This window comes from Megalops cyprinoides, chromosome 4, assembly GCF_013368585.1.
Source record: "Megalops cyprinoides isolate fMegCyp1 chromosome 4, fMegCyp1.pri, whole genome shotgun sequence".
In the NCBI taxonomy this organism is placed as follows: domain Eukaryota; kingdom Metazoa; phylum Chordata; class Actinopteri; order Elopiformes; family Megalopidae; genus Megalops; species Megalops cyprinoides.
Window position 1 is genome coordinate 6350073 of NC_050586.1, and position 26547 is coordinate 6376619.

General features: G+C 45.6%; 3 protein-coding genes across 3 annotated transcripts in view; 1 reads left to right on the forward strand and 2 right to left on the reverse strand.

Annotated features, from left to right (window-relative positions):
• Nucleotides 1-341: 341 nt before the first annotated feature.
• Nucleotides 342-15045, reverse strand: pkn3 (protein kinase N3). Its single transcript, XM_036526353.1, has 22 exons — nt 14769-15045; nt 12562-12838; nt 11210-11364; nt 9507-9636; nt 8999-9153; nt 8169-8382; nt 7738-7920; nt 7282-7391; nt 6616-6759; nt 6223-6298; nt 5915-6104; nt 4967-5102; nt 4565-4626; nt 4356-4425; nt 4115-4206; nt 3605-3781; nt 3253-3315; nt 3047-3123; nt 2765-2907; nt 2522-2629; nt 1904-1984; nt 342-1099 (listed from the first exon to the last, which is right to left on the reverse strand). Exons 1-22 carry the CDS (start codon nt 14787-14789, stop codon nt 899-901), a joined length of 2865 nt encoding a protein of 954 aa, XP_036382246.1. The 5' UTR covers nt 14790-15045; the 3' UTR covers nt 342-898.
• A 1424-nt stretch (nt 15046-16469) lies between these two features.
• On the forward strand, nt 16470-20604 carry seta (SET nuclear proto-oncogene a). The gene is made up of 8 exons (XM_036526773.1): nt 16470-16790; nt 17877-17934; nt 18033-18175; nt 18394-18497; nt 18603-18716; nt 19117-19287; nt 19480-19626; nt 19720-20604. The coding sequence occupies exons 1-8, from the start codon at nt 16718-16720 to the stop codon at nt 19741-19743; spliced, it is 834 nt and encodes a 277-aa protein (XP_036382666.1). The 5' UTR covers nt 16470-16717; the 3' UTR covers nt 19744-20604.
• A 3081-nt stretch (nt 20605-23685) lies between these two features.
• Nucleotides 23686-26547, reverse strand: part of LOC118776562 (spectrin alpha chain, non-erythrocytic 1-like) — a 36088-nt gene continuing 33226 nt past the window's right edge. The window contains exons 52-57 of the mRNA XM_036526953.1: nt 26435-26489; nt 25823-26019; nt 25112-25165; nt 24802-24948; nt 24307-24454; nt 23686-24167 (exon numbers count right to left, since the gene is read on the reverse strand). Coding sequence (XP_036382846.1) covers nt 24042-24167; nt 24307-24454; nt 24802-24948; nt 25112-25165; nt 25823-26019; nt 26435-26489 — 727 coding nt within the window. The 3' untranslated portion in view covers nt 23686-24041. The remainder of the gene's footprint in view (nt 24168-24306; nt 24455-24801; nt 24949-25111; nt 25166-25822; nt 26020-26434; nt 26490-26547) is intronic.

The following is a 26547-nucleotide window of genomic DNA, read 5'->3' on the forward strand; positions in this document are numbered from 1 at the left end:
AAATACATTCGGTCACACATCTTAACAAAAAAAAAAAAGTCTTACCATATGACCAGGACATCTTTGGGAGACAGAACAAGCTAATATTTTTTTCATTTTTAACATTGGCACCTTCTGGTTTTCCTTTGAGGACACAATAATTTCACTGTACAGACATTTAAGAGACACAGCACACAATTGATGCAAGATTAAAGATAATCACACAAGGAAGCTCCGTGGACAGTACACTGTGTTAAATACAGTAAGACAACTCAAAGGTTTGACAAGCCACTGGCAAGCATGGCTTTGGAGTTGGCATGTACTGTCCAAAAAAAAAAAACAAAAAAAAAAAAAAAATCTGACCAATCAAAAAACATTTAACAAGGTGAAGGGTGAACAAAACGGGTTACACACACACAACCACTCCTCCCTGGAGAGATGGCCGCTGGACCCACAAACAAAAAGAACGATGGGAAAATGATAAACACATTTTTTAAAAAAAAGGACAACAAAAATAAACAAAGACTTTGTTTTTAACAAAACAGCAGCCCCATCGAGTTTGCTCCAGGAAGGCAGCTCATGGGGGAATTCACAGTGACAGTGAACGCACCGCGAGAGGAAGCATGGGACCCTGGAGCCATGGTGCAGGAGTCATTAACAACAGGAAGAGTCAAAGCCACAGCGTCAGATCCTCCGATTCCTTCCACCAAAGGACACTCTTCACCCCCGCCCCGTCACCCCAGCCCCGTCACCTGATTCTTTATTTCATTTTTCAAATTTTTTTTTTTTAAACTCCAGCTGGTTCTCAGTTGTGTGACATGTAGTGCAGAATAGGAAGAAGCCGGGGGTGTCACACCACTGCAGCAGCCCTCCCGCCTGACCCAGTTTGTAGGGACGGGGGCGGGGCGTCTCGTCCCGGTTAGTCTAGGGCCGAAAAGTCAAAGTCGGCGAAGACCTGCTGCTGCTCCGCAGTGAGGAAGCAGGGGGTGTGGGGGGGTGTCAGGATGGGCTTCAGGCGCGTGAACTCCTCGTCGAAGTTACTGACATCCACCTTCTCTTTGATCGTTGGCAGGAACGGGGGCTTCACCTTTTTGGCCAGTAGGGCTTCCCAGTCAATTCCCTGCTCATCAAATAAATACATGATGTATTACAATTAATCTTCTTTTCAAATAAACAGACATCAAATGGGACACTGCCTCTATTTCCTTTCTCTCTCTCTAAACCAGGTTGTTTGGTTCTTAAAAAGGCATGTCTCATATCAGATGCTGAACTGTTGTTAAGTTAATCTGTCCGCTATTACCCCACAGAGATTTGACATATTAAATCTTCACAAATTATGTGCCTTCAGGAGACCATCCTATTGTCCCACCAGATTTATTTTTTATTTTACAGGAAACCAATAGTTTTGATTATTTAACATCTCTCCTCCGCCAAGGTTTGTATTCACGTTCATAGTTTATCATGTGAGTTTACAGTATGCATGGAATGTTCTGGTTCTTGTCAACACTCACCCGTTTTTACATCATGTCTGGTCAACGATTTCAGCTGAAGCATTCAGTTAAACAACACAATGTCCATCAAATCTCTAATCACAAGATTTGTTTATTTCCCTATCAGCTAGCCAGTCCAGTATTATCATGGCTTCCCTTGGTGATTAGTTCAGTGACAGAACAAGCAGTGAAAGTAGATGGTTTCACGAAGGACATCTTTCACTATCTGAATGAACCTTGAGTGCTATCTTCTCGTATAGTACCACTATGAGTGAAGATTCTGGCTGAGATCACGTCATTGAACGCGCTTTCTGCTGCCTGCTTTTAATCATATGACGAAGGCCTGTGATGACTGAACGACACCTACACAATGTGAGACCTTACATGGCAGACGGGGGAACAGAGGCTGCAAATAAGTAAACAATCCACAATACCTGATAGAATTTCTGCTTTTTAACCTCCCCAGCATCCTCCTCCCCAGCTCCAAGCCTCCTCTCTGGGTTCTTTCTTAACAGCTACAAGAAAGAAGGGCACAGTAATGGCACAGCAAGCTGGCACAGCAGGTTTATGGTATGGACACAGTAACGTACAGTCAGGGCACAGCAAGCTGGCACAGTAATGCAAAGTCATGCTCACAGTTCACAGTAAGGACACAGTAATGCACAGTCATTGCACAGTAGGTTCACAGTAAGGACACAGTCAGGCTTAAGTGCCCACAGGCAGGGTCAAACAAGACCAGCCAAGCAGTTTCAGCAGAATAAAACTACGTAGCAGAACACTACACCATCTGGCAGGGTCTGTCAACATGATGCACATTTTTGTATACTACACTACAATTTATTCAAATGAGAGACTAAAAAAAGCACACTATGCAAAATGAATGTAGTTATATTATGCATTTTAAAAACTTTGAAATCTATTCCGGAAGGGTAATGCAAGAAAAAAATGACTGTGTGGCTCCAGTCCCAAGGATTGAAGTGGATTTTAACAGAAGACACATATGACACAGTGCCAAAAAGCAACCACAAGTGGAAACGGAGAAAAACACTTACCTTCTGGATAACAGAGATGGATTCTGGCGAGAGGAATCTGGGGTATCGTACTTCGTCATTCACTATGCTGTCGAACACCTCCTCCTCATCATCGCCAGGGAAGGGAGACTGCCACAGACAGGAGAGAAGGCCTTCACTGCTCTGCTCTGCTGACACAGCTGAGGGCTCCTTTCAACCCACACCGCATGACAGGTGCGATAAACACAACACCACAACAATGTCACAGCACAAGAGCAAGCTGACCTCTCCCACCAGCATCTCGTAGATGAGGACACCCATCCCCCACCAGTCCACCGCGCGGGTGTAGTTGTTGTCGGTCAGGACCTCGGGGGCCAAGAATTCTGGGGTGCCGCAGAACGTCGAGGTGCGGTCGCCGTGGCCCATCCCTGCACACACAGCGGAAGGAGACGGAACATCGCCGTCAATCATCTGCCGCGCAAGCACACGGGTTCCGAAACTCCACGGAAAGAATCCATGGACCCCGCCTACTCCCCCCAGGGCTAAATCCCAGCCCCAAATCCCAACCTTCTTTGCAGAGCCCAAAGTCCGCAATTCTCACATAGCCATCTGCGTCCATCAGCAGGTTGTCCAGCTTCAAATCCCTGTTTAAAATACAAGGCAGTCAGTGAATCCACTGAACTTTAAGCACAGGCTTGCCACCAGAAGCGCAGTCTAACCATTTCTGACTGCATGTCAAAGAGAGTCTTGCACTGTTCACAGCATTTACTCACCGATAAACTATTTTATTCTGGTGCAGAAACTCCAGGCCAAGCAGAACACAGGCTGCATAGAACCTATAACAAGCACAGGATGTCATTACGGCCTTCTCTAATTCGCTTTAAGTGACATACTTTTGTAAGTCACTGTGGATAAGAGACATTGCCAAATGAATTAATGTAAATATAACCACATACAGTATGTATGCCCTACATTGATACAAAGCCTAAGCAGAAACAACAGAAAGACTCTACAAGCCGACAGAAGGTTTAAGTGGCAGGGGGGGGCAAAGTTAAGGACTTGATGGGGATGGGTGTGGTGAGTTGTATGTATTTTGGGATCAGCGCCAGAGGGGGCAGGGCTCACCTGGCCTGGGCCTCGGAGAAGACGTTGTTGTGGATGTGTATCATCAGGTCACCTCCCGGGGAGTACTCCATGACAAAGCAAACATGCTCCGCTGTCTGGAAGCAGCCGTGCAGGTTCACCAGGAAGGGGTGCCTCGAGGCGTTGATGGTCTCGAAAATCCTCTTCTCGCACATCAGACTGACACAGAACAAAGACAGACAGGAGCATTCCGCACCTTTAAATAGCATTCATCAGACAGACTCGTTCACTTCCTCTCAAAACAGACTCGCATGCACACAGCGTGAGTCACCACTGTTAGAAAAATATGATAACGTATGAAAAGGAAATACCTCCCAGAGAGATAATTGATCCAGAGAGATAATTTACCAACATTTCTGTCAAACTACCAGGAGTCCTGCTACTAAATAAAACTGCTTGGAGAATTTGGTTTCTTCCTGTGGTCATGCTGCACAAAAGAGAATGCCACCTCTAGCCAATACAAATTAAGTGCTGCAATGACTCAACACTGACCTGTCCACTTCATCGCGGGTCACTATGTCTCCCTTTTTCAGGGCTTTGATGGCATAGAGCTTCCCCGTCTTCTTAAACTCAGCGAGCAGGACCTGGACAGGAACATACAGGAGGAGACACATACAGGACGTGATGCTGAGGCAGATGCTGAAGGCCTGGGCAACTGCAGCGGAGGACGGGAACAGAAAAACGAACTGGCTTTCGGCGGCGGAATCGGCTCAGGGAGGCTTGATGACAGTACCTTTCCAAAGTGCCCTCTGCCCAGGACCGAGATGCAGCGGAAATCTTCCATCTGCACCCTTACCTTCGCTCTGATAAGACAGCGATAGAGAGAAAGGAAATGCAGTTAACACTGTGCCTCACTATAATGTCCTCGTCCAATCGGAGGAGAGTGAACTGAGGCTGATCAGAGCAGTCGTGTGTGCGCGTGTGTGTGTGTTCTATACTTACTTAGGAGAGGGCTGAGGAGGTCGTTTCTCCTTTCTCTCCTCTGGGCAACTTCCCCTGCCATACTGAGAACATGCAGGGAGAGGAAGAGATTTGTAATTTCAGACTGAAAACTAAACCTCTCTCGTCAAGGAAATCAATAGGAAACACCCACACCCTGCCATCTGATCTCTACCCCTAATACTGAGCACTCTCCCTTCCTGTAGCATGTTTTACAAATACATTTACTGAGGTTTAAATGGAAGATGTTTTAAAAAAAAAAAAAAAAAAAAAAAAAACATGGGTAGACTGTGTGAGGAGTTTAAATTGTTGATATCATACAGGTAAAACTGAATGTATAAGCAAAGGCCTGTAGGGGACATGTCTACTTTTCTCTTCAGCTTGGAGAGCATTTTACACATTTACCTGATACTGCATGTTCCCCAGCGGTAGGTCTGGGCTGGTGGCAGAGGGCATGTCCAGCGTGGCTTTACCCATGTTGAGGCGGGGTGGCTTAACTGGCCGCTCATCACTGAAGTTCAGCTTGATCACAGTCTGGTCCCTACGGCAGGACGGAAGCCATAGTGAGGCACATTCAGCAGTTTTCCCCATTTTTTTCCATAACTTTTCAAATAAAATTTAAGGACAAATGTCAGGTTTTTCGCAGCTTATTTTTATGGCTGCAATAGTAAAATTCCTGTGAAGTTGGGCTACTTTGAAGAAATACTTCAAGACACATTACTTTGAAAATAACTTCTGTCTGCAAGGACACAGTTGCAAATACTCTTGGCAGTGAGCAGCAGTTAGCTTAATGCACAAACCAGTGAGCTAGCCAACTTCATATTAATATCTAACACACTGGCATGGCTAGACCTGATAATAAATGATATGATGGTAGTGAGTTTGCAAGAATGATGGACGCTTTTTGTTCTTTTAAATGACAACAGGATATTTGACCACTTTCCCGGACCACTGTCTATTTGACCATTTTCCATTGACTTTCCAGGATGAAATAATTTTAAGGACTTTCAAGGGCCTTGGGAGCACTGTGGGAAAGGACACATGGCAGTCAACATGTGTCCACAAATCAGGTGGATGGTCCTCATGACAGGACCATCTGGAAGGCCTATTACACAACACTACACACACGATCAATGTGCAAGTAACTGGACATTACTGTAGAATCAGTGTGCAAATACATGACAAATTGCCTTTTAATATACCTACAGCAATTATCATCACGTAATACATCTTGCTTTCTTCTTCCTTTAGTACAACTGTGGTGACTTCACGTCAAGAAAGAACTCGATTTTACCAATTCAGTGGCTCAGAGGAAATTAGCCACTAAGATCTCCTGTGTCTGGAATCTCTTACCCTGCTGGTGGAGGGGTCAGCACGGTGCCCTTCTCTTGAGAGGGTGGGGACGTAACCTCGGGGTCAGAGGAGCCAGACAGGGGTGGACTCATGGTTGTCATGGAGCTGCAGGGTGGCAACATGCTCATCATCAAGCGCCCCCATGTGGCGAAGTTCATGTTCATCTGAGCGGCCCGCAGGAAGTTCTTCCCTAAGGAAACAGGAAGTGGGCGCTTGATGGATTCAGACAACCATCAAAACTGTACGATCCTTCTAGATGCTTCAGCGCGATATAACATGAAGGACCTGCTGAGAGGCCGACTGGCTACCTTTTTCTTTGGGGAAAATGCGCTTCTGACGTTGCAGTTTGGGGTGCCGCTCAATGACAGGGTTGATGAAGGTCACCTGTGTGTGCCAGAGAGGTCCAATTACCACCCCTTCAAATAACAGGCCGTAGGCCAGCACAAAAACAAAGCACTTCTCATTACTGCTAAAACCTCTAGAAGAATTGATCAGGAACATGTACAACATTAACACATACTCAGATGTTGTCTGATGCACTGTCCTCTTCCACAGGCACTGCTGTTCATGTGGTCTTATTACGCGCTTGACTATGTAAATCCCTCTGGATTGTCAAGTAACTGTCAAGTCAAGTACTAAATGTAATGTTGTGCAATGAATGTGTGTCCCAGCACCAGGCCCGGAGTCCCAGCAGGCCGTACCTCAGCAAAGAGCATGCCCTGGGGCTCCAGGTACAGACACATGCCGTGCCGCTGGTTATCCAGGAAGTCTTCCAGCCGCAGAAACTTCACCGCACAGAGAGACCTCCAGTCCCTCCAAAACACCCCAATCTCCAGCTCACGAGACTGCGGGGGTCAGGGGTAAAACATGGGTCATCAAGTAGCACTTACTCAACATGGAGCTATGGACTGAGACAGTTAAATGTGGCTTTAAGAATTTTTTTGCTTAGGCAAAGGTCAGCTTCTTACATCTTATGATGGGATTTCATGTATGTGCGCTGATGTAAAGATTCATAATGAACAGCATGAAAGGGGCATAATTCAGACGAGTCGAAACACTATTTGCCCAAGATTAAGGTCAGATTTCATGTTGATGTTGCTTTTCGGGTTAGGCACCAGATTAGAGCTGTGGGGGCAGGATTATGCATAGGGATTACATTAAAACAAGAGTGATGTAACTCAGGAGTGGCGTGACCACTCTGGCCGTACTACAAATGCTAAAAGAGCACTTTCAGAATTACAGCAGAACACGTGAGCGTGGATAACACGGATTTTGGGAGGCTGAAGTCAGCCTAGCGGATTGTGAAGGCTTCGGCCCCAGGGCCCATGGTAGGGTGGAGGGTGAAGGTCACTGGGTCAGCCACTCACCCGCTCCAGGTCAATGCTGAAGCTCTGGTCCCAGGCCTGGTTGCTCAGGGGCCTCCAGCTGGTGCGCCCCACCATTTTGTTGTCCAGCTTCAGCACCGCACTGATCTCCACTGGTTTGAGGGGGAAGCACAGCAGACCGTTATCACACCACCTGCTGGAGGTCACAGATATTCTATGGCTTGGCCAGATAGTCAGATTCATGTGCTGCGCATTTAAAGTTCTGTTTCTCCCACTATTGAAAAAAACAAGGGTTTTGATTTGCTGTTTACCATTTCTGTTTAAGGAACCTGGACTAACATCGAACATACATAGCTAGCATAGCAACACCAAAACTTTCTGTTGACAATCAGAACCTCTTGGACAGGGAAGTACTGATGACGGAAGGAACTCAGATGCTGAATATCTGGTCAGAAGACAATAAGACAATATTTGGAGTGTGGGCCAGCCTGTACTCACTGGAGAGCTCCTCCGCCTTATTCAGCTTGCTGTTGGTACTGCGACCTGACAGCCCTGACCGCACCTTCAAGGACTTGGCCTCAGAGGGGCTGCCAGGTGCCGTGGAAACACTGGTCACTCGGCAGCGGCCCGGCACTGACTCCAGCAGGTCCTGGCAGCCCATCAGTCTGACTTCCAGCCTACCTGTAAAGGAACATCACACCTATGACTCTACACCCTGAACAACACAGTGGTCAGTCTGGGGTGTTGAGGTAGATTTTGTAACACCTGTAACACCACAATTTTTGTGACACCTAATATTGGGACAGCAATGTGGGCCAACAGCCGTATCTCCGCAGTGGATCCTATCATCCAAGCAACACTTCCCTTTTTTTGCTAAATCAATTGGCTGTACTTAAGCTACTGAACTTCCTTTGCTCACAAAATGTTACCTGTAAGGGAGGCAGGCTTGAGGAAGGAGGAAGTGCAGGAGGAGGAACGCAGGCGATTGTGCTGGAAGCCCACGGAGGGCGAAGCCCCCTGGGAGAGCTCCTCCTTGATGGCGGCCCGTTTGGGGTGGTCCTGGGGCAGCTCGTTCAGGCGCTGCTCCAGCGACAGACGCAGCAGGTCCAGCTTCTGGGAGGACTCCTGCAGGCGGGACTGGGCCTAACAGCAGGACATAAACACACATGTTGAGACAATTAGAGGCAGCAGTGTGGAGCAGCCGTAAGGAACAGGGCTAATAACCCAAAGGGTGCCAGTTCACTCCTTCTCTGCGGCTGTAGCCTCAAAATAGCCCAACAGCTGTATACATGGATGCTTTGTTAAATGTAAGCTTTGAAATAAGTGATCTGAATAGGAGTGTCTGCTATGCAAAATGATAATTTGCAACGGGACTACTCTGTACTATGCATACATGTACAAACACATTACTATGTTTAACTGACATAACATATAATAACAGATGGGCCTACATCTCCCACCCATTACCTGTCCCCTTCCACTTGGGCATTTAATCAATTCCATTTCATGGCTGTAATTTAAATTTAAGTCTACAGCAGGGGCCACTTTTTATGATAATGTTGAAATACATCATACGACACACCAAAACTTAAACTTTAACGAGAACTTAAACCTGCAAAAAGCTACTTATTCACAGCTGGATGATCACTGAAGCTATTCATCTACGACAGCAGCTGGGATTCAAACTGGCAACCTGCTGGTTCCAGGTCTGGCTGCCTAACTGTGGAAACCCTGTCGAATGCGAGACCTTGACGCCCACCTCGGCCAGTGCCCGTCGGTCCTGCACCCTGCGCCCTCCCAGCTGCTTCACCACATTCTTGGCGCCCTCGGCAACCGCCGCCTCGATTTTCAGGTGGTGCCGCAGCTCCGCCACCCTCAGCTCCAGGGGGCTGATGGTCTCGGCAGGCCGCCCCGCTGTGAGACAGTGCAGACACCCGTTTAGACGTCAGCGCGCCACGGACAGACACACCAATCAAAGCCACGCTCGTAGAGACATTCATTCATGCAGTGCAAGCAGAAAAACAAACGCATTTACGCAAAGGGAAGTGAAATAACAGAACACAGGCACACACATCAAAATCCCACGGAACAACAGCAAAAAACTGTTTTGCTTTCTTTTTCAATTTCTTGAATGTTCTGCTCACAGAATAGGACAAAAAAAACAGGACAGAGTTACAGAAGGAGAGAACCGAGACAAACAAACTTAGGGGAGGCTGGAGGCACACGAAGGAACAAGGCCCCCGACCTCCGGGTCACCCTGCTCTCACCTTCAGGATGGCTGACCTCCTGCTCGCCCTCGGCAGCCTGCGCGACTTTAATAATCTGCATGCGGATCAGCTCGATCTTCGTGCGGCTGTCCTGCAGCATCTGCTGAGCTGTGGACAGCATCTTCCGATCCTGCCGGGAGCGGGGGGAGGAGAAAACGACAGCCAGACAAGGTGTAACTGAAACACTCAGTCAACAACTAAAACCGGGATCGATACGGAAGCATTCGCACCCACCTGAATGAATTACCACGTAACCCAGCAAGTTAATGAACTCTGGGGACGGGAATGCATGCCTTTCAGCTACAGACAGGGCGACGCGTCACAGCAGCGGGAAACTTTTATAAGCATAATTAATCCCCCCGCTCTCTGTGCGGTCCACTTCCTCCCTTGCACTCTGCCACATTAAAAAAACAAACCCCTACTGTGCAGCGGTGTGCCCGGGAACTGTCTGTTCCTCCAAGCCAGGTAAAAACTGCGGGGTCCAGCAATCCGGGAGAATAGTGTCACCTAACCCAGGCACACTCTGCTTGCTGAATAAGGGCTAATTTGTCATCCTCTGGACCGCAGCAGGTCTTCTCACATTGCGATCCGCCACCTTCTCTATCCTTGAAACACAACAAGTCCTCTTGTTGTCGTGCCGACACGGTCTGGGGTTCCGCCGGCAGGTCCTTCTCCAGTTTGAGAGGAACCCCCTCAACTGCTTTCTCATTTCACACCCTCAGCTGACTCCTGTCCCCAATCACAGCCCGTAGCTGCGTGCCTTTTGTTTTGTCCTCCCCCCTCTCTCTCTACAGCGTGACGATCTGCAATGCTTTCAACACAATTCTGCTGGCCCAGCATCCCTTCCTCATCACATCTCTCCCTTTCTCTCTCTGTCCCTGACTCCCTCTCTCTCTCTCTCTCCCTCTCTCTCCCTCCCTCTCTCTCCCTGTTTACTGACTCCCTGCAGGAGGAGCAGAGCTGCCTCTGTGCCAACACTGCTGCTAGTCTGAGCTCCGACGCCTTGCCTGTGCTTCACATTGGCCGCCCGGGTACCACATGTTCCAGTGCTGTCACCAGCCTAAGACAAACGCAGCCCCGGCTCCGCATCGGGCAGGGCACGGCGCTCCACTTAGCCGCTCGGATCACGTAGGACAGGGGGAACATAAATCACCCGCACAGAGAATTCAGCAGAGGCTTTTTATAGAGACGACACTCCAGATAGGCAGTGTGTGTGTATAAGTGTGTGTGTGTGTGTGAGTGAGAGAGAGAGAGAGAGAGAGAGTGCGTGTGAGTGTTTTTTTTGTGGGGGGGGGGGGGGGGGGGGGGGGGGGGGTTAAAAACACTATATAACTATATAACACAGATATAACAATGCTTGATGCAAGCCCATGGCAAAGGAATGCCTCTTCCTCTCACCAGTGAGTCCTGCGTTTAACAGCTCAAAAGGCCTTTTACAGCAATTCATACACATTATTTTGATGGCTTCTCCTAAAATGCATCACACGTCTCTGAACAGCTGATAAAGATTCAGTTATGAGCTGAAAGGGCTCCCGTTTCTTGGGACAGCCGATTAGGGGCTTAAGTTCAATTTTAATAGGGGGCCATCTCATTTGTATTTTATGCATAGTGGATTTTTTTTTCCCTAAGATGAGCTGAAAAGAACCCTTGATTCACACACCCCAGTTCTGCCACTCTTCTAAACAGGGTAATGGGGTCCCTACCTTGAAGGAACTGCTTGCATATGTCTGTATGATGTTCTCTGCTCCCTGCTTCACCTTCATCTCGATAGCCAGCTGCTTCTTCAGGGTGTTGACCCGGCTGAGCAGGGGAGTGGTCCTCTCCTCCCAGCGACAGAGGTCAGGGGAAGTGGGGTCATCTGAGAAGCACAGTAACAGCGGCAGTCATTGGGAGGTGTGAGGGATGCTGTTTAAGGGGGGGGGGGGGGGTGTTTATGATTCTTGGGTCTCAGCTGGAGGTGGTCCCACAAAAAAAAATCAGACCAACATTTTCCATTACTTTTCAATTGTTTCTACAGATAATAAAAGATAAGGGAGATTTTCATGGACTGTTTTTCATTGTGACAATTGTAAAATTGAGCTGCCTTGAGGATGGGACTGGAAAGAGAAATGGTTTTTGAGACAAAGTAGTTTCAAAATACTTTGTTGGCAGTACAGAGTTATGGTACTGTGGTTAAAGTACAAGCTAACAAACAAGCCAATCTGTCAGCAATATCAGCAGAAGGAAATTGCTAAACTTGATAGGAAATGACAGCAAACTAGTGAGCTAGTGAGAGAAATACTTCTTTGTCGCTCAACATAAAAAAAGTAATGAGTAATGCTTACGGTGCACCGACTGAGCAGGTGAATCACCGGCTGCTTTTGATCGCTCAGTCCTTTGTGGATATATTATCTCGGTTTAGAGCAAGGCTGTCGCCAGACATGCAGTCAGGCTTGAATTAAGACAGGCTTGCGCTCATGTTGAGCCACAAGCTTGTTATACAGCTCCCATTCCAGCCATTTATTACACATCTCCCATTATCCAAAGAGTTACAACAAAAATCACATAAACGTGGCATGAGTGGACCGTTTGTTTCCCCTTCGGTTCTCCAAACAAGCATCCCAACAGCCCCACTCTGCCCCACAAAACACTCGCTCCCGGTTCACTCTCAAATCAGATTTGTATGTGCCATGACTTCTCAATAACGGTTTATGGATAAAAAGATTTCCAAGGATTATTATTACTGACGCGACAGCCAAATTCCCATAAAACTGGGCTACTTTGAAGATGAAAGTGCGAGGGGAAAGACTTTCCCAGACACACTATTTTCAAAATAATTTGTCCCACCTCTGACGCATTTGTGGATGCCCTTGCCGGCGAGTACCAGTCACCAAAGACTTTAGCCAGCAGGCAACAAGTTCAACAAGCCAGATCATTAGCAATAACAGCACTAATCAGCACAATATCCAGATATTTCATCACTTTCTACAACTTTCCAGTGGGAAAATATTTTCGGGGACTCCCTGCCCCTGACCTCTGGGGACCCTCCCCCTCCCACGCGCTCCCGCTCACACACCTATCTTGGTGTCCTTCTCGGTGGCCACGGCGCGGGCGTTGAGCTCCTGCAGCTCCCAGTGCAGCTGCTCCAGCTTGCGGTTGGAGGCCTTGAGCTGGCCCTCCACGTCGGCGGCGTTCTTGCGGCTGGTGACGGCGCGCCGAAGCCGCTCCGCCGCCTCCTTGATCTTCAGCTCCCGCTGGATCTCCTGCCGCAGCAGGGCGCGCGCGTCCTCCAGCCGCTGCTGGAACTCCGGGTCCAGGATGTTGCCATCCTTCAGGCCCTGCAGCGCGGCGCTCTGCGGAGGGCGAGGGGGGGGAGAGAGGCCGCAGTTACGCCACACTGCAGCGGGGGGGTTGGGTCCCCTCAGAGGGCCCAACCCCCGCGGGACGCTAATCAGCACATAAACAGGCCTCCCTATCCTGCGGCAAGCAGTTACACACGATTTAAACTGCATGTGTATTCCCACGCCCTCCAAAAGCTCATGCCTGCACATAGCCTCTACAGTAGATTTTTAGAATGCCTCTAGAGTAGACTTCTATGCTAGCAAAAACACAGCCTCTAAAACTGTATTTCAAAGCAGCCTATTCCATTCCATGACCTTCAAACCTGCACATATATTGCAAATATAGACCCTGCTTCATAACTTAAGTCTGTAGTGACTGATGAACAACACTGTGTCTATAGTTTGGAAAATAGCACTGCATGAGCCTCATGCTTTAAAAACAACCACATTACAAAATACATTAGTGTACACAGACTGAACCTTATATTAGCTAACTTACAATATTTCCATTTGACTGTATGGGCAACAGTGATTACTGAGTGTGACTTATATGCTACACCGAAAAAGATCTCTAAATGAAAGGCATTATCACCCAATCCCAAGATTGTAAATTATGTTATGTACCTATGCATATTTGAATAATACCACTTTTTACATTTGGTCTGTTGGTACTTCATAAACTAGCACTGACACACACATCTAAATCAGGCTGAGATCAGATGGGTTTGCGCGAATATCGTAATTGTATGGACACAGAAATTGTGACCTAACACACAGTCCTAATCAGAATTAATATGCCGATCTCCAGTATTCTGTTCAGAAAATGACCCGCCTTTAATGCCAATGGTGAGATACTGAAATTGACGAATAAAGTTGGTTGTTGTTCCTCTGATATAATTTGTTGTAGAGTTCCAACTGTTTGGGAATGTAAGCCAAAAAACCAGCGAAACCGGAAAATCAGATACATACCGGAACAATCCAGCTACCTTATGTCAAGACACCAAGTCGTTAGGAAATGCTTACAGTCTTTGAAATATGATCTCATTTTAATTTACATAATCAGTGCATTAAGACAACGCCTTTCACAATTATTAACCTTACGATGCTCCACAGTGAAAACACAATCTTACAATGACAGTGAAGGATCAAATAAACCTTATCATTTATTTCAAATATCTAACTTTTGCCTTTAGTTAGTAGGTCTACCATAATTTTAAAAATCATCTTCATTAGTAAGAGGTTTCAATTCTACTGTAACGTGTTTTATTTGACCACCACTGTAGTTACTTCTACAGAACCCCCCCCCCCCCCCCCCCCCCCCCCCTAAAAAAAAAAACAGGAAAACCAAACAAAGCCAGTTGGTGTTCTTAACATTAAAATATAAACTGGTTTGTCCTACCAGGTAATACCTAGCGACCGAGTTCAAAAGAGGAGTTTTAGGTAATACTGAGCACTGTCAACAGCTAACCTACACGAAGTGGTAAACTGACTAATTTAGCAAATTTCAGATTAGTGACGTTCAGAAAGCTAGCTGGTTAAGTTCATTTTTTGAAGTGAACAGCTAACCAGCTAGACTACATCCAGTTCTGTAACGTTCACTCATCATCTAGCCGTCCGGACAGGACACATCAATTATAACACTATAACACCAAGGCTGGCTGAAACATATCACATGAAACTAATACGGTTGTCCGCACTTCCCCGTTGCATTACACCACCGTGTGACAACCACTAACCACTCCGGCTAACAAGATTTCCAACAAGCAAGAGACCAACAGTAGTTGATAACAAATAGCTCATGTTAGCTATAACCAATGGCTCCTTCACCAGCACTTTCCGTGGTCAACATTGTCATGAGCGAAAAAATCCACATCATGTTTTAAAAAAGCTGTCATCGTGGCTATCCAGCAAGCAACAAGTTTTGAATAAATTACGTCCTCACCTGTAGCGTTACCCCCGCCATGTAGCCCAGCCACAACTGAAAGAGGTGACGATTCTGAGGTGTGTTGGTGTGTGTGTCTGTAAAAAGCCGGCTGGCTGGATATCAAGGAAAAATTGAACTCCTATAAACTGTCGATAACTAGCTAGCCAAACTAGCTAGCCAGACGTTGGAAAAATCCCAAAATTAACCGGCATCCTTAACGGCTTCTCGGAAGAATAAACAGACTCGCGGGCGCAGCTAACAAAGTTCCTTTTACGCTGGCTAACTGAAAACGCCTTTTCGCTCGAGCTCTTTTTCTTCGCCGTTTTTCCCCCTTTCCTGAGGTTTGAATCTACTTTGACGAACGCCTGTCCAGCGCTTCCATTGGCTCAACCTCCTGTCAATCATAGCTTTCCCAAGTTTCCCCGTCAGCCAAAGCAAACGGCATTTTTTCATCTCTGCGGAAAAGAACAACTTCAGGTTGTGTCACGGATCTGAATTTCAGGTGTTTGTTTAGTATTTAGTATTATTTAAAGTAATGTATATGAATAAAATCTAAATAGACAAAATATATAGACATAAATTCCTGTTTTGTGAGACATAGCCAACAATATAGGTTTCCTGGTTATGAAACCAGGAAAAACATTTTGAAAATTTGTTTTCTCATTGTGCATTCATTCGACACAAATTGTGTCTAGCTGGCTAAGCATGCTATTTTTTAAAGAATCTACACACAAAGTTTGTCTTGTGTAGCTGTCGTCTCTGTATTTAATCGGGCAGTGTATTTAATTGTGCTACTAAGTAGTAGTAATTATATTGCAAATACACCTGTTACCGTGGCTAGGGAACAACTCAAGCTGCTTCCTAATTAAAAATACACAGCGACGCAGTTCTGTCAGCCACCCATAGGTGGTACCTGTTATCCTTTATAGCAGTGCAATAGATTACAGTGCACTACTAGATAGTACTTTCTTGAACTTTAGAATTTCATTTTTATCTATCTATATATCTATTATTTTTTATCAAACTATTCTACACTACACTTGCAACTATTCTCGCAATCATTTCCCCAAAGACCACTGAGACTCTTTTATAGTACGATAAATTCTAGCTGCCGTGATAGAACATTTCGACAAGAATTTCAAAGTACGTGAGTACTGGTAACATTAAAATCACTTAAAAACGTTTAAAATCAGTCATTGTAATCACGTTATTCTTTACTAAGGCAACTAGACTGATAAATGAAAAGGTAACTGAAAGTGAGACGTAAATGCAAAGAAAGCATAGGTTGTTGCCAAAAATGTATTAAAACAGAAATATGAATTTCCAAGTAAGAAATCATAATTCCTGGTAATAACCACAATGTGCAACGTTTCAACAATATTCCAGCAGTTTCGTCTGTCCGTGCCACTAAATTCGACGTGAAAGAGTAGTAGAGATTCGAGTCTGTTTTGGGAACGAAAGCAAAACCGAGAACTCGCACACGAACGAGCGCGCATCGAAAGGAGCAAGAAGAGTTGAGTTGCACGCGCGAGTCCTCAAAAACATTCTTTTTTTTCTTCATTTGATGTTGCCAGATTGTTATTTTTATGAAATCCCGCCCTTTTACATGTATCTATACCAGCCCCTTTAGCGAGGCCCCGCCAATCAAACGGCAACGCCGAGAACGAGCATGAGTTTATAAGTCGTTCTCCCGGAGGCGGAGTTCTTTCCTCCATTTCCATTCGATGAGGCGCGTGCGTAAGGAAAAGGAGCGCGTGAGTGAGCTCGAGCGCTGTGGTGGCGGTGGGTGCGTGTATGTGTGTTGAGTCCCTTTAGCAAGCTATATATTGTGTGGAGGAGCGCGACACACGCTGTATTCGCAGATTTCCTACAAAGGCAGAAACTAGTTTTCTCTTCCTCAGGAAGACCCCCCCCAAACCAAACAGGATAAATTCTCTAAAGCTATTTATCCACAGCCTGCGAAAAACATGTCGGCCTCGGCGGCGAAAGTGAGTAAAAAGGAACTGAACTCAAACCATGACGGAGCGGACGAGACCTCCGGTAAGGAATGGCGGCCTCCAGAGCACCGCCATTTTCACTTTTTCGTCTTGGTGTTTTGAAGGTGTGCACGTATTTAGCTAAGTGGCTGAATTATTGTGTTTTAATGGGAGAACAGGCTGTGGTCGGTGTGAGTGGGTGTAACGGTGCCCGCCGCTGGTGCTGGATGTGTTGTGAGTCGAAAACAGACCGGTGATGGAGGCCATGTTTCCTTGCACAAGCTTCATTGTGTGTCAGATGAAGCTAGCCGTCATCGCTGTAGTTTTCGGAGGAACATGTGCGTTTTGAAAGGCATAAGGACAGAATTGCTCTGCCATTTCGCGGAAAGTGTGCTTTCGCGACCAAGCGCACCGGCTCGGTAGGTTTGCATGACGGACGGGAACGTTTCCTGTGTGGTTTGTTGTTGAATGAACCACCGAGGCCTATCTGTCTAACGTTAGCTCTGTTCATTGTTGTTGTGCAGCTCCGCCATGATGCACTTGTGCAATTCTGAAGGATAAAACTCCAAAATGTAAAAATAAAAATTACCACGGATAATGTCGTCAGATTGTTATGTCAGAACGGGTTAATTTTGACAAGGGGACAGTTGCTTACTCGTCAGATAATGAGTATGAGTGAATTTGCTAGCGGCTAGCTAGCTAACCTTGCTGTAGAGGAAGAGACTGGGATACCCCAATGTGCGGCCTCTCATTCAAACCACGCGGCCCTCGGCAGCGGCAGGAAGCTGCTGTCTCCGGCAGCTGCGTTAGCGGCACGCACGAATGTGCACATGCCAAGGTCTGTTGCTGCAGTAGCCGGTCTTGTTTCCTTATTGTCTGGTGCAGATGTTCTCATTGGCATTTCATGGGGACGAGGAGCGGTCATGGGCATTAACAAATAACCAGGTGACAGCTAGCTAACGTTGACAGCCAGTTGTAATGTGCAGCAATTTACAGTTTGCGTCACTTTCCGAGTAATTGTAACGTCTCGCGCGTTCTCCCCGTACAGTATTAATATGTATAACCAAACTAGTTTAACTATTTTAAGACCTATGCAGCTATGCATGCATGTCTTGGTATTCCAGTAATTTTGTTTTATTTCAATTTCTAGAAAAAGAGCAACAAGAAGCTATTGAACACATTGATGAAGTACAGAATGAAATTGACAGGTATGTGAACTTCGCTGTATGATTTACTAAGTACTAAGTGGTGTTGCGTGTTAACATTTTGAACATTTTTGGTTTAATGTTACCGCCTTCCCATGCAGATTGAATGAACAAGCCAGCGAGGAAATTCTGAAAGTAGAACAGAAATACAATAAACTACGTCAGCCATTCTTCCAGAAGAGGTCAGAACTGATCGCCAAAATCCCCAACTTCTGGGTCACAACATTCGTCAACCATCCACAAGGTGATTCCTAGCAAATGCATAATGCATGTAACCATTGCTGTATGTGTAGCTAATTGCTTAGCTGGGAAAGTGTATGCGAGTTTGCTCATGTGTCCGTCTAGGCAAATGGTGTATTAAGGACAGCAGTCCAAGGATCATGCTGAGTGTTGTCACTGAACTGGCATATTGAAACTAGGAGCGGTTAATAGATAATGATTGACACTTGGTATTTTCTCCAGTCTCTGCTCTTCTCGGAGAGGAGGACGAGGAGGCACTTCACTACTTGACCAGGGTGGAGGTGACAGAGTTCGAAGACATCAAGTCAGGTTACAGAATAGATTTTGTAAGTTGCTCTCATCAGTTGTCCAAAATTTCGTCTGTCTTTGGAGTTTTTTTTTTTTTTTTAAACGGTGGTTCCTGTGCTTAATACGACTTGTTGCATTTTCAGTACTTTGACGAAAACCCATACTTTGAGAACAAAGTCCTTTCCAAAGAGTTTCACCTGAACGAGAGCGGAGACCCATCCTCAAAGTCAACAGAGATAAAATGGAAAGCAGGAAAGGTGGGTTTTGTTTGTAGCGGTTTGCGGGCACATTCACTCCTGCAAGGTTAGAGGCATGAGAGATCAGACAGTAAATGTGTTCACTGAACAGAAGTGGAGATGCCTTTTGTAATCTAGAACAGGAAACTGTGCAAACGCGGCACATCATTTGCAAGTGCTTTGCATTGAATAATTTTTTTGTATTCCTTGGAACACATTTATGCTTTTTGTTTTTTTTTTAACATAACTTCAGAATGTCCTAAGTCCTAAGAGTGCATTGATCCTTTAAGAGCGTTGCACCCAAAATGCAGGGGACCAAATTAAGTATTAATTTAGATGAAGGAGCCAGGTTGTAAATTGTGTGTCGTGTTGTGCACACATCTTTTTTTTTTTTTTTTTTTTTCCCTTTCCTTTCCTCCAGGACTTGACAAAACGCACCAGCCAGACGCAAAACAAAGCAGGGAAGAAGAGACAACATGAAGAGCCAGAGAGCTTCTTCACTTGGTTCACAGATCACTCCGATGCAGGGGCTGATGAATTGGGAGAGGTCATCAAGGATGACATTTGGCCAAACCCCTTGCAGTACTATCTGGTGCGTTGGTTTCATCTTTGTTGTGGGTACATAGTGCCTGCATAGCAAATTTAGATTTAACCTTGACGTGTGACTGTGTCTGATGCTTTTTTTGCTTTGTGTCCCCATATTGATTATTTAAAAAGTGAAGTGAACTGTAACAGGTTTTGTTTCTAAAGGTGGTTCCTCTGCTAATGTTTGTCTTCTGGGCAGGTCCCTGATATGGATGACGAGGAAGGAGAGGGTGAGGACGATGATGAAGACGATGAAGAGGAAGAAGGCTTGGAGGACATAGATGAGGAAGGAGATGAGGATGACGGAGAGGAGGATGAAGAGGACGATGATGGAGAGGAAGGAGAGGTAATATGCCGAACTGGCTTTGACAAATCTTTCCAAAGCCTTGAAAGACCGAACCCCACAGAGTTTTAAGGATGATTGTCTTTGTCGTTTTAGGAAGACGACGGAGAGGACGACTAAACCATAAAAGGACATATTCCACCCAGATCCTTTCCCATTCTTCCCCTACTGATTATCCACCAGTCCTTGGGAGCAAGATGCTTTTTTTTTTTTATTTTGTGCTCCGTCTCCTTGTTTGTTCTGAAACCTCTCTCCTGTCCGTGCCATGTCTAATACAAGTTTTATTCCCCCTCCACTGGAATAAACTAGTGGCAAAGTTTCTTGCTGATGTCCCATGTACCATATCCAGTTCCCACATGCATCCAAGAAAACTTTGGAAAAAGATTCATAGAAACAGCACGGCATTTCTTGAGTAGACTAAAATGCAATAGAAATTTATATATGAATATATATATATAAATTTTCTTTAAGGTTGTAAGATAAATGAACAAAAGCCATGGTGCAGTGATGACCTGCTAGCTCTAGCATTCCCTCACTGTTATAATTTTGTTCAGTATGAAGTAGGCCCCTAGAACTGACACCGTTTTTCCCATGCGGTTAAATGGAGAAATAGGAATTGCCAGCGTGTTCCTGTCACCTCTTGTAACAATGTTTGGGGTCAATATTAGGGTAGGGCTGGGGGTATTTGTAGAAGGCTGTTGAGGGGAATGGGAGGGTGTGCAGCTAATGGCAGATGGGTATTTTTTTTGACACATCGACATTAGGGGTTTTTGATTTTCATTGTATTGTTTTACAGACATCCATGAGGTTTGAAATGACATTTTTAATAAAAACAAAACACAAAAAAACCTTACTCTTGTAATTTTGAGCCCTGATGCTTCATGAAATATGGATACAAAAAAAATCACCTGTAGAATCAGTCATGGAATCTACAGCTAATCGTTTTTCTTTTTCCACTGAAAAAGGCCGTTTTAAACAAAGTGTACAAGTTGCTTTGTTACAATAAAACTAAATGTGTACACAAAGGTTTGCGACCGTCTGTTACCTGTCTTGAGGGACAACAAGTAAAGCTCAGCTACGAACGGGAATCAAGCGTGACGTCAGCGACGGTGCCACGAGAGGTCCCCATTATCTGGCGAAGGATCGATTATGTTTTAAGGTGGTGCTCCGTGATCTAAGAAAAGCTGGATGCAGTATTTGGGACCGGTCCTGCACCTTTAATAGTAATATCGCGACAACAGTGCTTTGGCAGCAGTAGCCCTACAATGTCAGCTAGTTTGGACGTGTACACATGTAACTCAAAGCGCATTTTTAAGCAGAAATGACAGGACTTTGGGACAGTATCGACTGAAGGATGAAACTTTGTTTTGTGTTGCTTGTTTCTGAAGCTGGTGTCTATTTGTACGATATTTCTTCGAACTACGACACCAAGCATTTGAATTGTGGAATGACTGGCTGACATACGGGTTTCGATAAAAAAAACAAACTTAGTCTGTCAACAAAACTCAAAGAATGTATGCCAATGTTTTCTTTAATTCAGACAGGTACAAAATACACATATATGGGCGTCAGTGATACTTTCTCGTGTGTGCCAATTCCAAGTCCTTTTGCGTGGCACGGGAACAGGAGGTATAAGTGCTGGGTTTTAAAAAGTTACGTTAACTCCTGAATGATTTTGGGGTCATGAGAAGCGTCGCTGCAAAATTCTCCTGAAGTAGTCTGTCAATAATCAAGGCCACGAATGTCTGCTCCGACGATTCAAACTCCGTATCCGTTACGGTTTCCGGCCAGTCGCTGGGCTGAAATGCCCAACCTGGAAAAATAAACAATTGTGAGAAGCTGCACACAATCAAAGAAGCTATGGCTGATGGGATTTCGTTGAGTAGTTTGTACAGAATACGTACAATACTTACAAGCATTTGTAGTCACGATTCCTGAGTCTAAATTGTAAGCCATCTACACGGTGACCAACACTATTATTAAATGTATTACTTATTAATCTGCTAAATAAATATAATCTAATTTTGGTGAAAATCATAGCCTCAGATATCTCTTCCCGAGCGCAAAATGCTAAATGTGGACGATTAAAAAATGCTGTATGTACAAGATGGCTGAGATACCACCACCCCCTGTCAATCTGACATTTATTCTAGTTGACATTGTCTTGTCAAAATGTCTGCCTTAGTTGTTTAGTACAGTTTATCTAATTTAACTCACCAAGGTGTGCGCTGCACCGTGGGCATGTGGCAATTGTCCAGGAATATCCGGGATACCAGGTAAAATGCCTGTCCGCTGGCCAGTGCTTGAATACGTCAGCTCTCCTGAAAGTTACGACTTCGAACTGATACCCCTGTGGATTTTCGAACAGCTGCACCGGGACCCTCTTTTCCCCGATGATTGTGTTATTTCGGTGCGCAAGAGCCAGTCGGCTAGCGACGAAGTGAGCGTCGGAATCTACGGCCACCTCGTGTCCGCAAGACCTGCACAGCAAAAAGTCATCTTCTGCTCGGGGGCCGTCACAGGCTCGACAGCATGTAACAAGCCAGCAAAGCCATGCACAGACGCTCACCAGTCCGTGTATTCGACCAAACAACAGCTTTGGAAATCCCATAACTTTTTGTTTCTCCTTATCTCACAACTAGGTCATAGATTATTTAACATTAAATAAACCTCTGTCTATCTTTAAAGCTAAATGCAAAGAAATTAAATTAGAAAGCGATTTCTCCCTTCCCTACAGGATGATCGCCGCAATTCTGCAAAAGTTATTTTGTTTAACTTAGCTTGCTAGAGACTCCTAGCCAACAATCGACATCTGTCATTTTGGCAACTTCTTGTGCTTAGCCAGCTAAATGCTAAGTTATGTGCATATCTCCCACACGGAGTTCGCTGAAGTCACCTACAGATTGATAAAATAGATGATAATTAAAGGGCACACAAGCTCGTGCTTCTGACACGACGTGCTGGATATGCTAGCCAGTGCACGTAGATTCAGGGACCACGCCACTCACATTGTGTGATGCGTAGGTCGTTACATAAAGCACAGCGCCCCCTGTAGGCAGGAGGAAGTGTAACCCTCCGCACTGTGGAGTCATTTTTTATTTTTGAATATTGATGTGACGTCGTATGTTTATCGCTCATTTAACAAGGTTAAGACATCAGAAATGGCTTTGAAACATAACCTGGTGTGCTGTCTGTCTAAACGCTTTAAGGTGTGGTGACATACGCTTGTTAGTTTTGGGTTGTCTACTACATTGATTTCCCCTTCGTCAAGGATTTATTGAAACGGAAAGCTTAAGACTTACAATGAAGATGTGTATATCCCAGTTAACGATTTTTTTTTAACGTTTTAAGAACATTTAAGATGAAAAATTATATTTCTCACATCACATTTCTATCCTGTGATGTAGCTTGAATTTAAATTACATTATTGGCATTTAGCAGACACTGTTATCGACTTACATAGGTTACAATTTTAACAATGGTATCCATTTATAAAGCTGTATATTTACTGAGACAATTGTGGGATAGGTACCTTATCCAAGGGTATGGCAGCAGTGGCCCAGCAGGGAATTAAACTGGCAGCATTTCAGTTACAAGTCCTGCTCCTTACCAGTATGCTACACTAAGGAATTTGATGTGATATTTGTTATGAAATGTACACTTAAAGAAAGTCTTCCTTAACAACGGAACCCACTCCGGATCTAGCAGGGCAGAAATTTCATGAACTGACTTGTGGCAAAGGTGGCATCCTATGACAGTGCCACGTCTAAAGTCACTGAGCTCTCCAGTACGACCCATTCTACTTCCATAGAGATTGCATGGCTATGTGCTTGATTTTATGCACCTGTTAACAATCGGTGTGGCTGAAACACCTGAACTCAATAATTAGGAGGGGTGTCCACACACTTTTGGCCATATAGTGTATAGTCTTGCTTTATTTAGTGTGACCATTTGTGAAATTTCCCACTCTGTATTGAACTGTTTCTGAATCAGGATTCAGTGCTGTACTTCATGTATTTGGGTAAATGAGGGGAATCAATCACGCAACACAGTTTTCCCAGTTAGAACCAGAAGCGTTTAATTAAGCACACTGCAGGTCACAGGAGTCTTCTTACATATCATTATTTCTATGTGAGCTTTAAGTCAGGCAAAGCAGTTTAATAGCTAAAACACCACAATAAAATTCAGACAAATTCACAAAGCTATTTTAGAGTTGCACAGAGAAATAGTGGGTCCCTACTTCAACAGGGATCATGCGTTTTTTTAGTTTTGTGAGCGGGGATCCACCCAGCACGATCCCCTCCTAATGGACCTTACTGAGGAGATGGAGATATATAGAGACGTGTTTAGTTTCAATCATGCAGGTGGGCTGTGAGAAAACGCATCCCGATTGGTCACTGGCAGGCGGGGGCGGGGGATCAGTTGACGAAGAGTGAGCGGGTGAACTCCACGAAGTCGAAGGCCGAGGGGAGCTCCCGGCCCTTACTGTCCATGTAGGGCTTCATGTGCGAGATGCAGTAATCGGCCTGCTCCTTTGTCAGGTTCTGGAGGGAAAAAATAAGCGAGGGATCATCAAAAAAAGAAGGGAACACTGCATAAGGTGTGGCGTGTGAAATACGGGGGGGGGGGGGGGGGGGGAAACGAATGCAGGGGCGAGGTCTGGGGCTGTGTCCCGACAGGTACCTGATAGAGCTCCTCCTTGGTGACGTACGGCTTGTTCTCTGCGCTCAGAGCTCGGAAGGCGCTCTCGATCTCCTCGCTCGACTTGACGTTCTCCGTCTCTCGGCTGATCATGAAGGCCATGTACTCCTGCAGGGACACGTGTCCATCCCTGATGAGGAAGACAGAAGTAAGCAAACAAAATTAATTAAAGGGTTAAAGCCCAACCAGCGACAAAATACTAACCAACAGTAACCAAATGCCAACAGAGATTTTAAAGAGAGCATCAAGATTAATACCACACAAAAACAAGACTGAAGACCGGAACCTTCTATCAGAACTATGCAATATCCTCAGCTTTTATGGTTTCTCAACCCCTGCAGAAAATAATGCTAGAACAGGAAATGAAGTAATAATTGCTAAACAAGAGCTGTCAGTGCCCCAGAACGCCTGGCAATCCTTTGTTCTGGATGTTCTGGAGTTGTGCGGCCATTTTGAGGGACAGTAGTCACAGCTGACCTGTTGGGATCCACAGTGTCCAGGATGGACTCGAATTCTGGGTCGGGCTCTCCCTCCTCAACCATGGGCAGGTCGTAGCCCAGAGAGCGCAAACAGGACTTGAACTCCTGGTGGTTCAGACGGCCAGACTTGTCTTTGTCGAAATGCCTGCGAGTAAAAAATACAGAAAATCAGTTAATTCCTCCTCACTCACAGTTAAATACACACCCCCTTCATCACCAAGCCTGGTTGTGGGTAAATTCCACAACACCTTACATTTGAGACTAAAATTTAAATAAGATAAAACACAAAACACAAAGCTGGCACTCACTTGAACATCATGCTGAATTCCTTGAGGGCCTCTTCGGTCACACCAGTAGTGTTTCTACAGGATGAAAAAATATGAATTAGAACTCAGCCAAAAGCAATCTGCCAGCATCACTATAAGCCCAGTCGTGACAGTTCAAGACGTGTAGGTAAGTGTGTGTGTGTGTGGCGTTCTTCTCTAATGTGGCTAGAATGTTCTTCACCAGGTTGTAGTTGTGTTGTGCATATCTGTGTGCATAAAATGCATCTCTCTGACCTGGCCACTGCTGCTCCAGGTGGTGGTTGTGTTTGTCTTCTCTCTTTTACCTGGCCTGGATTGGCTACTCCAGGTTGCTCTACATGTCTATACTTGCACATGTGTGTGTGTGTGTGTGTACATCCATGTGTGCATACATCTGTGTGTGTGTGTGTCTTTTTAGGTTTTGTGAATGTGTGTGAATGTGTGTGTGTGTGTATTCTCTCTGGCCTTGATCTGCTGCTCCAGGTTGTGGTGGTTATGTGTGTATTCTCTCTGGCCTTGATCTGCTGCTCCAGGTTGTGGTGGTTATATGTGTGTGTGTGTGCGCGTGTGTTCTCTCTGACCTGGCCTGGATCTGCTGCTCCAGGTTGTGGTGGTTATGTTTGTGAATGTGTGTATGTGTGTATTCTCTCTGGCCTTGATCTGCTGCTCCAGGTTGTGGTGGTTATGTGTGTGTGTGCGTGTGTTCTCTCTGACCTGGCCTGGATCTGCTGCTCCAGGTTGTGCTGCATCCTCATGCCCAGCTGGTCCAGCTGGTCCCACTGCTGTGCCAGCCCCACCGTGCTGTGCTCCGTGTACTTATTATCCAGGATCAGGGCCTCCTCCATGGCTGCACCCAGGTCTTCGATCTTCTTCAGCTGGCTGCGCATGGCCCGGATCTCCTGGTGCTTACGCTGTGGACACACAGAGCCACCGCAACGGTCACACCACCTCATCCACCCACACGCCACACCTCATCCACTGTACAGACAGCACCCAAGCATTACACAGGCAGTGAGGGCTTCAGTCTTTCCAGACATCAAGGCCGTGTTTTCCTCAAACCAGAAAAACCTACACTTGTCCATTAATGAATCCTGGTAAAGCAGTGCTATTTTACATGCACATACAAAATACATAATATAAAACTTTGCACAAAGACAGTAATGTGACTCCATACCACTGATGCATCCGGTTTATTTCCACCAGTCTCCCTGGAGCAGGGGGTGTATAACTCACCTTGCTGTATAATATAGGGTACAGACTAATACCATGCCGCCATCACATCCAGCAAAATGCAGTACATTTTTGCACGGTGCCCTCAGTTCTCACCTTAGTGGCTTCAAGTTGTGATTCCAGAGTTCCGGATTCTTCCACCATACAGGACCTGCAGACACAGACAGCAGTGAGAGGGAGCAATGGGCGGGGCCAACACTGCCCACCCC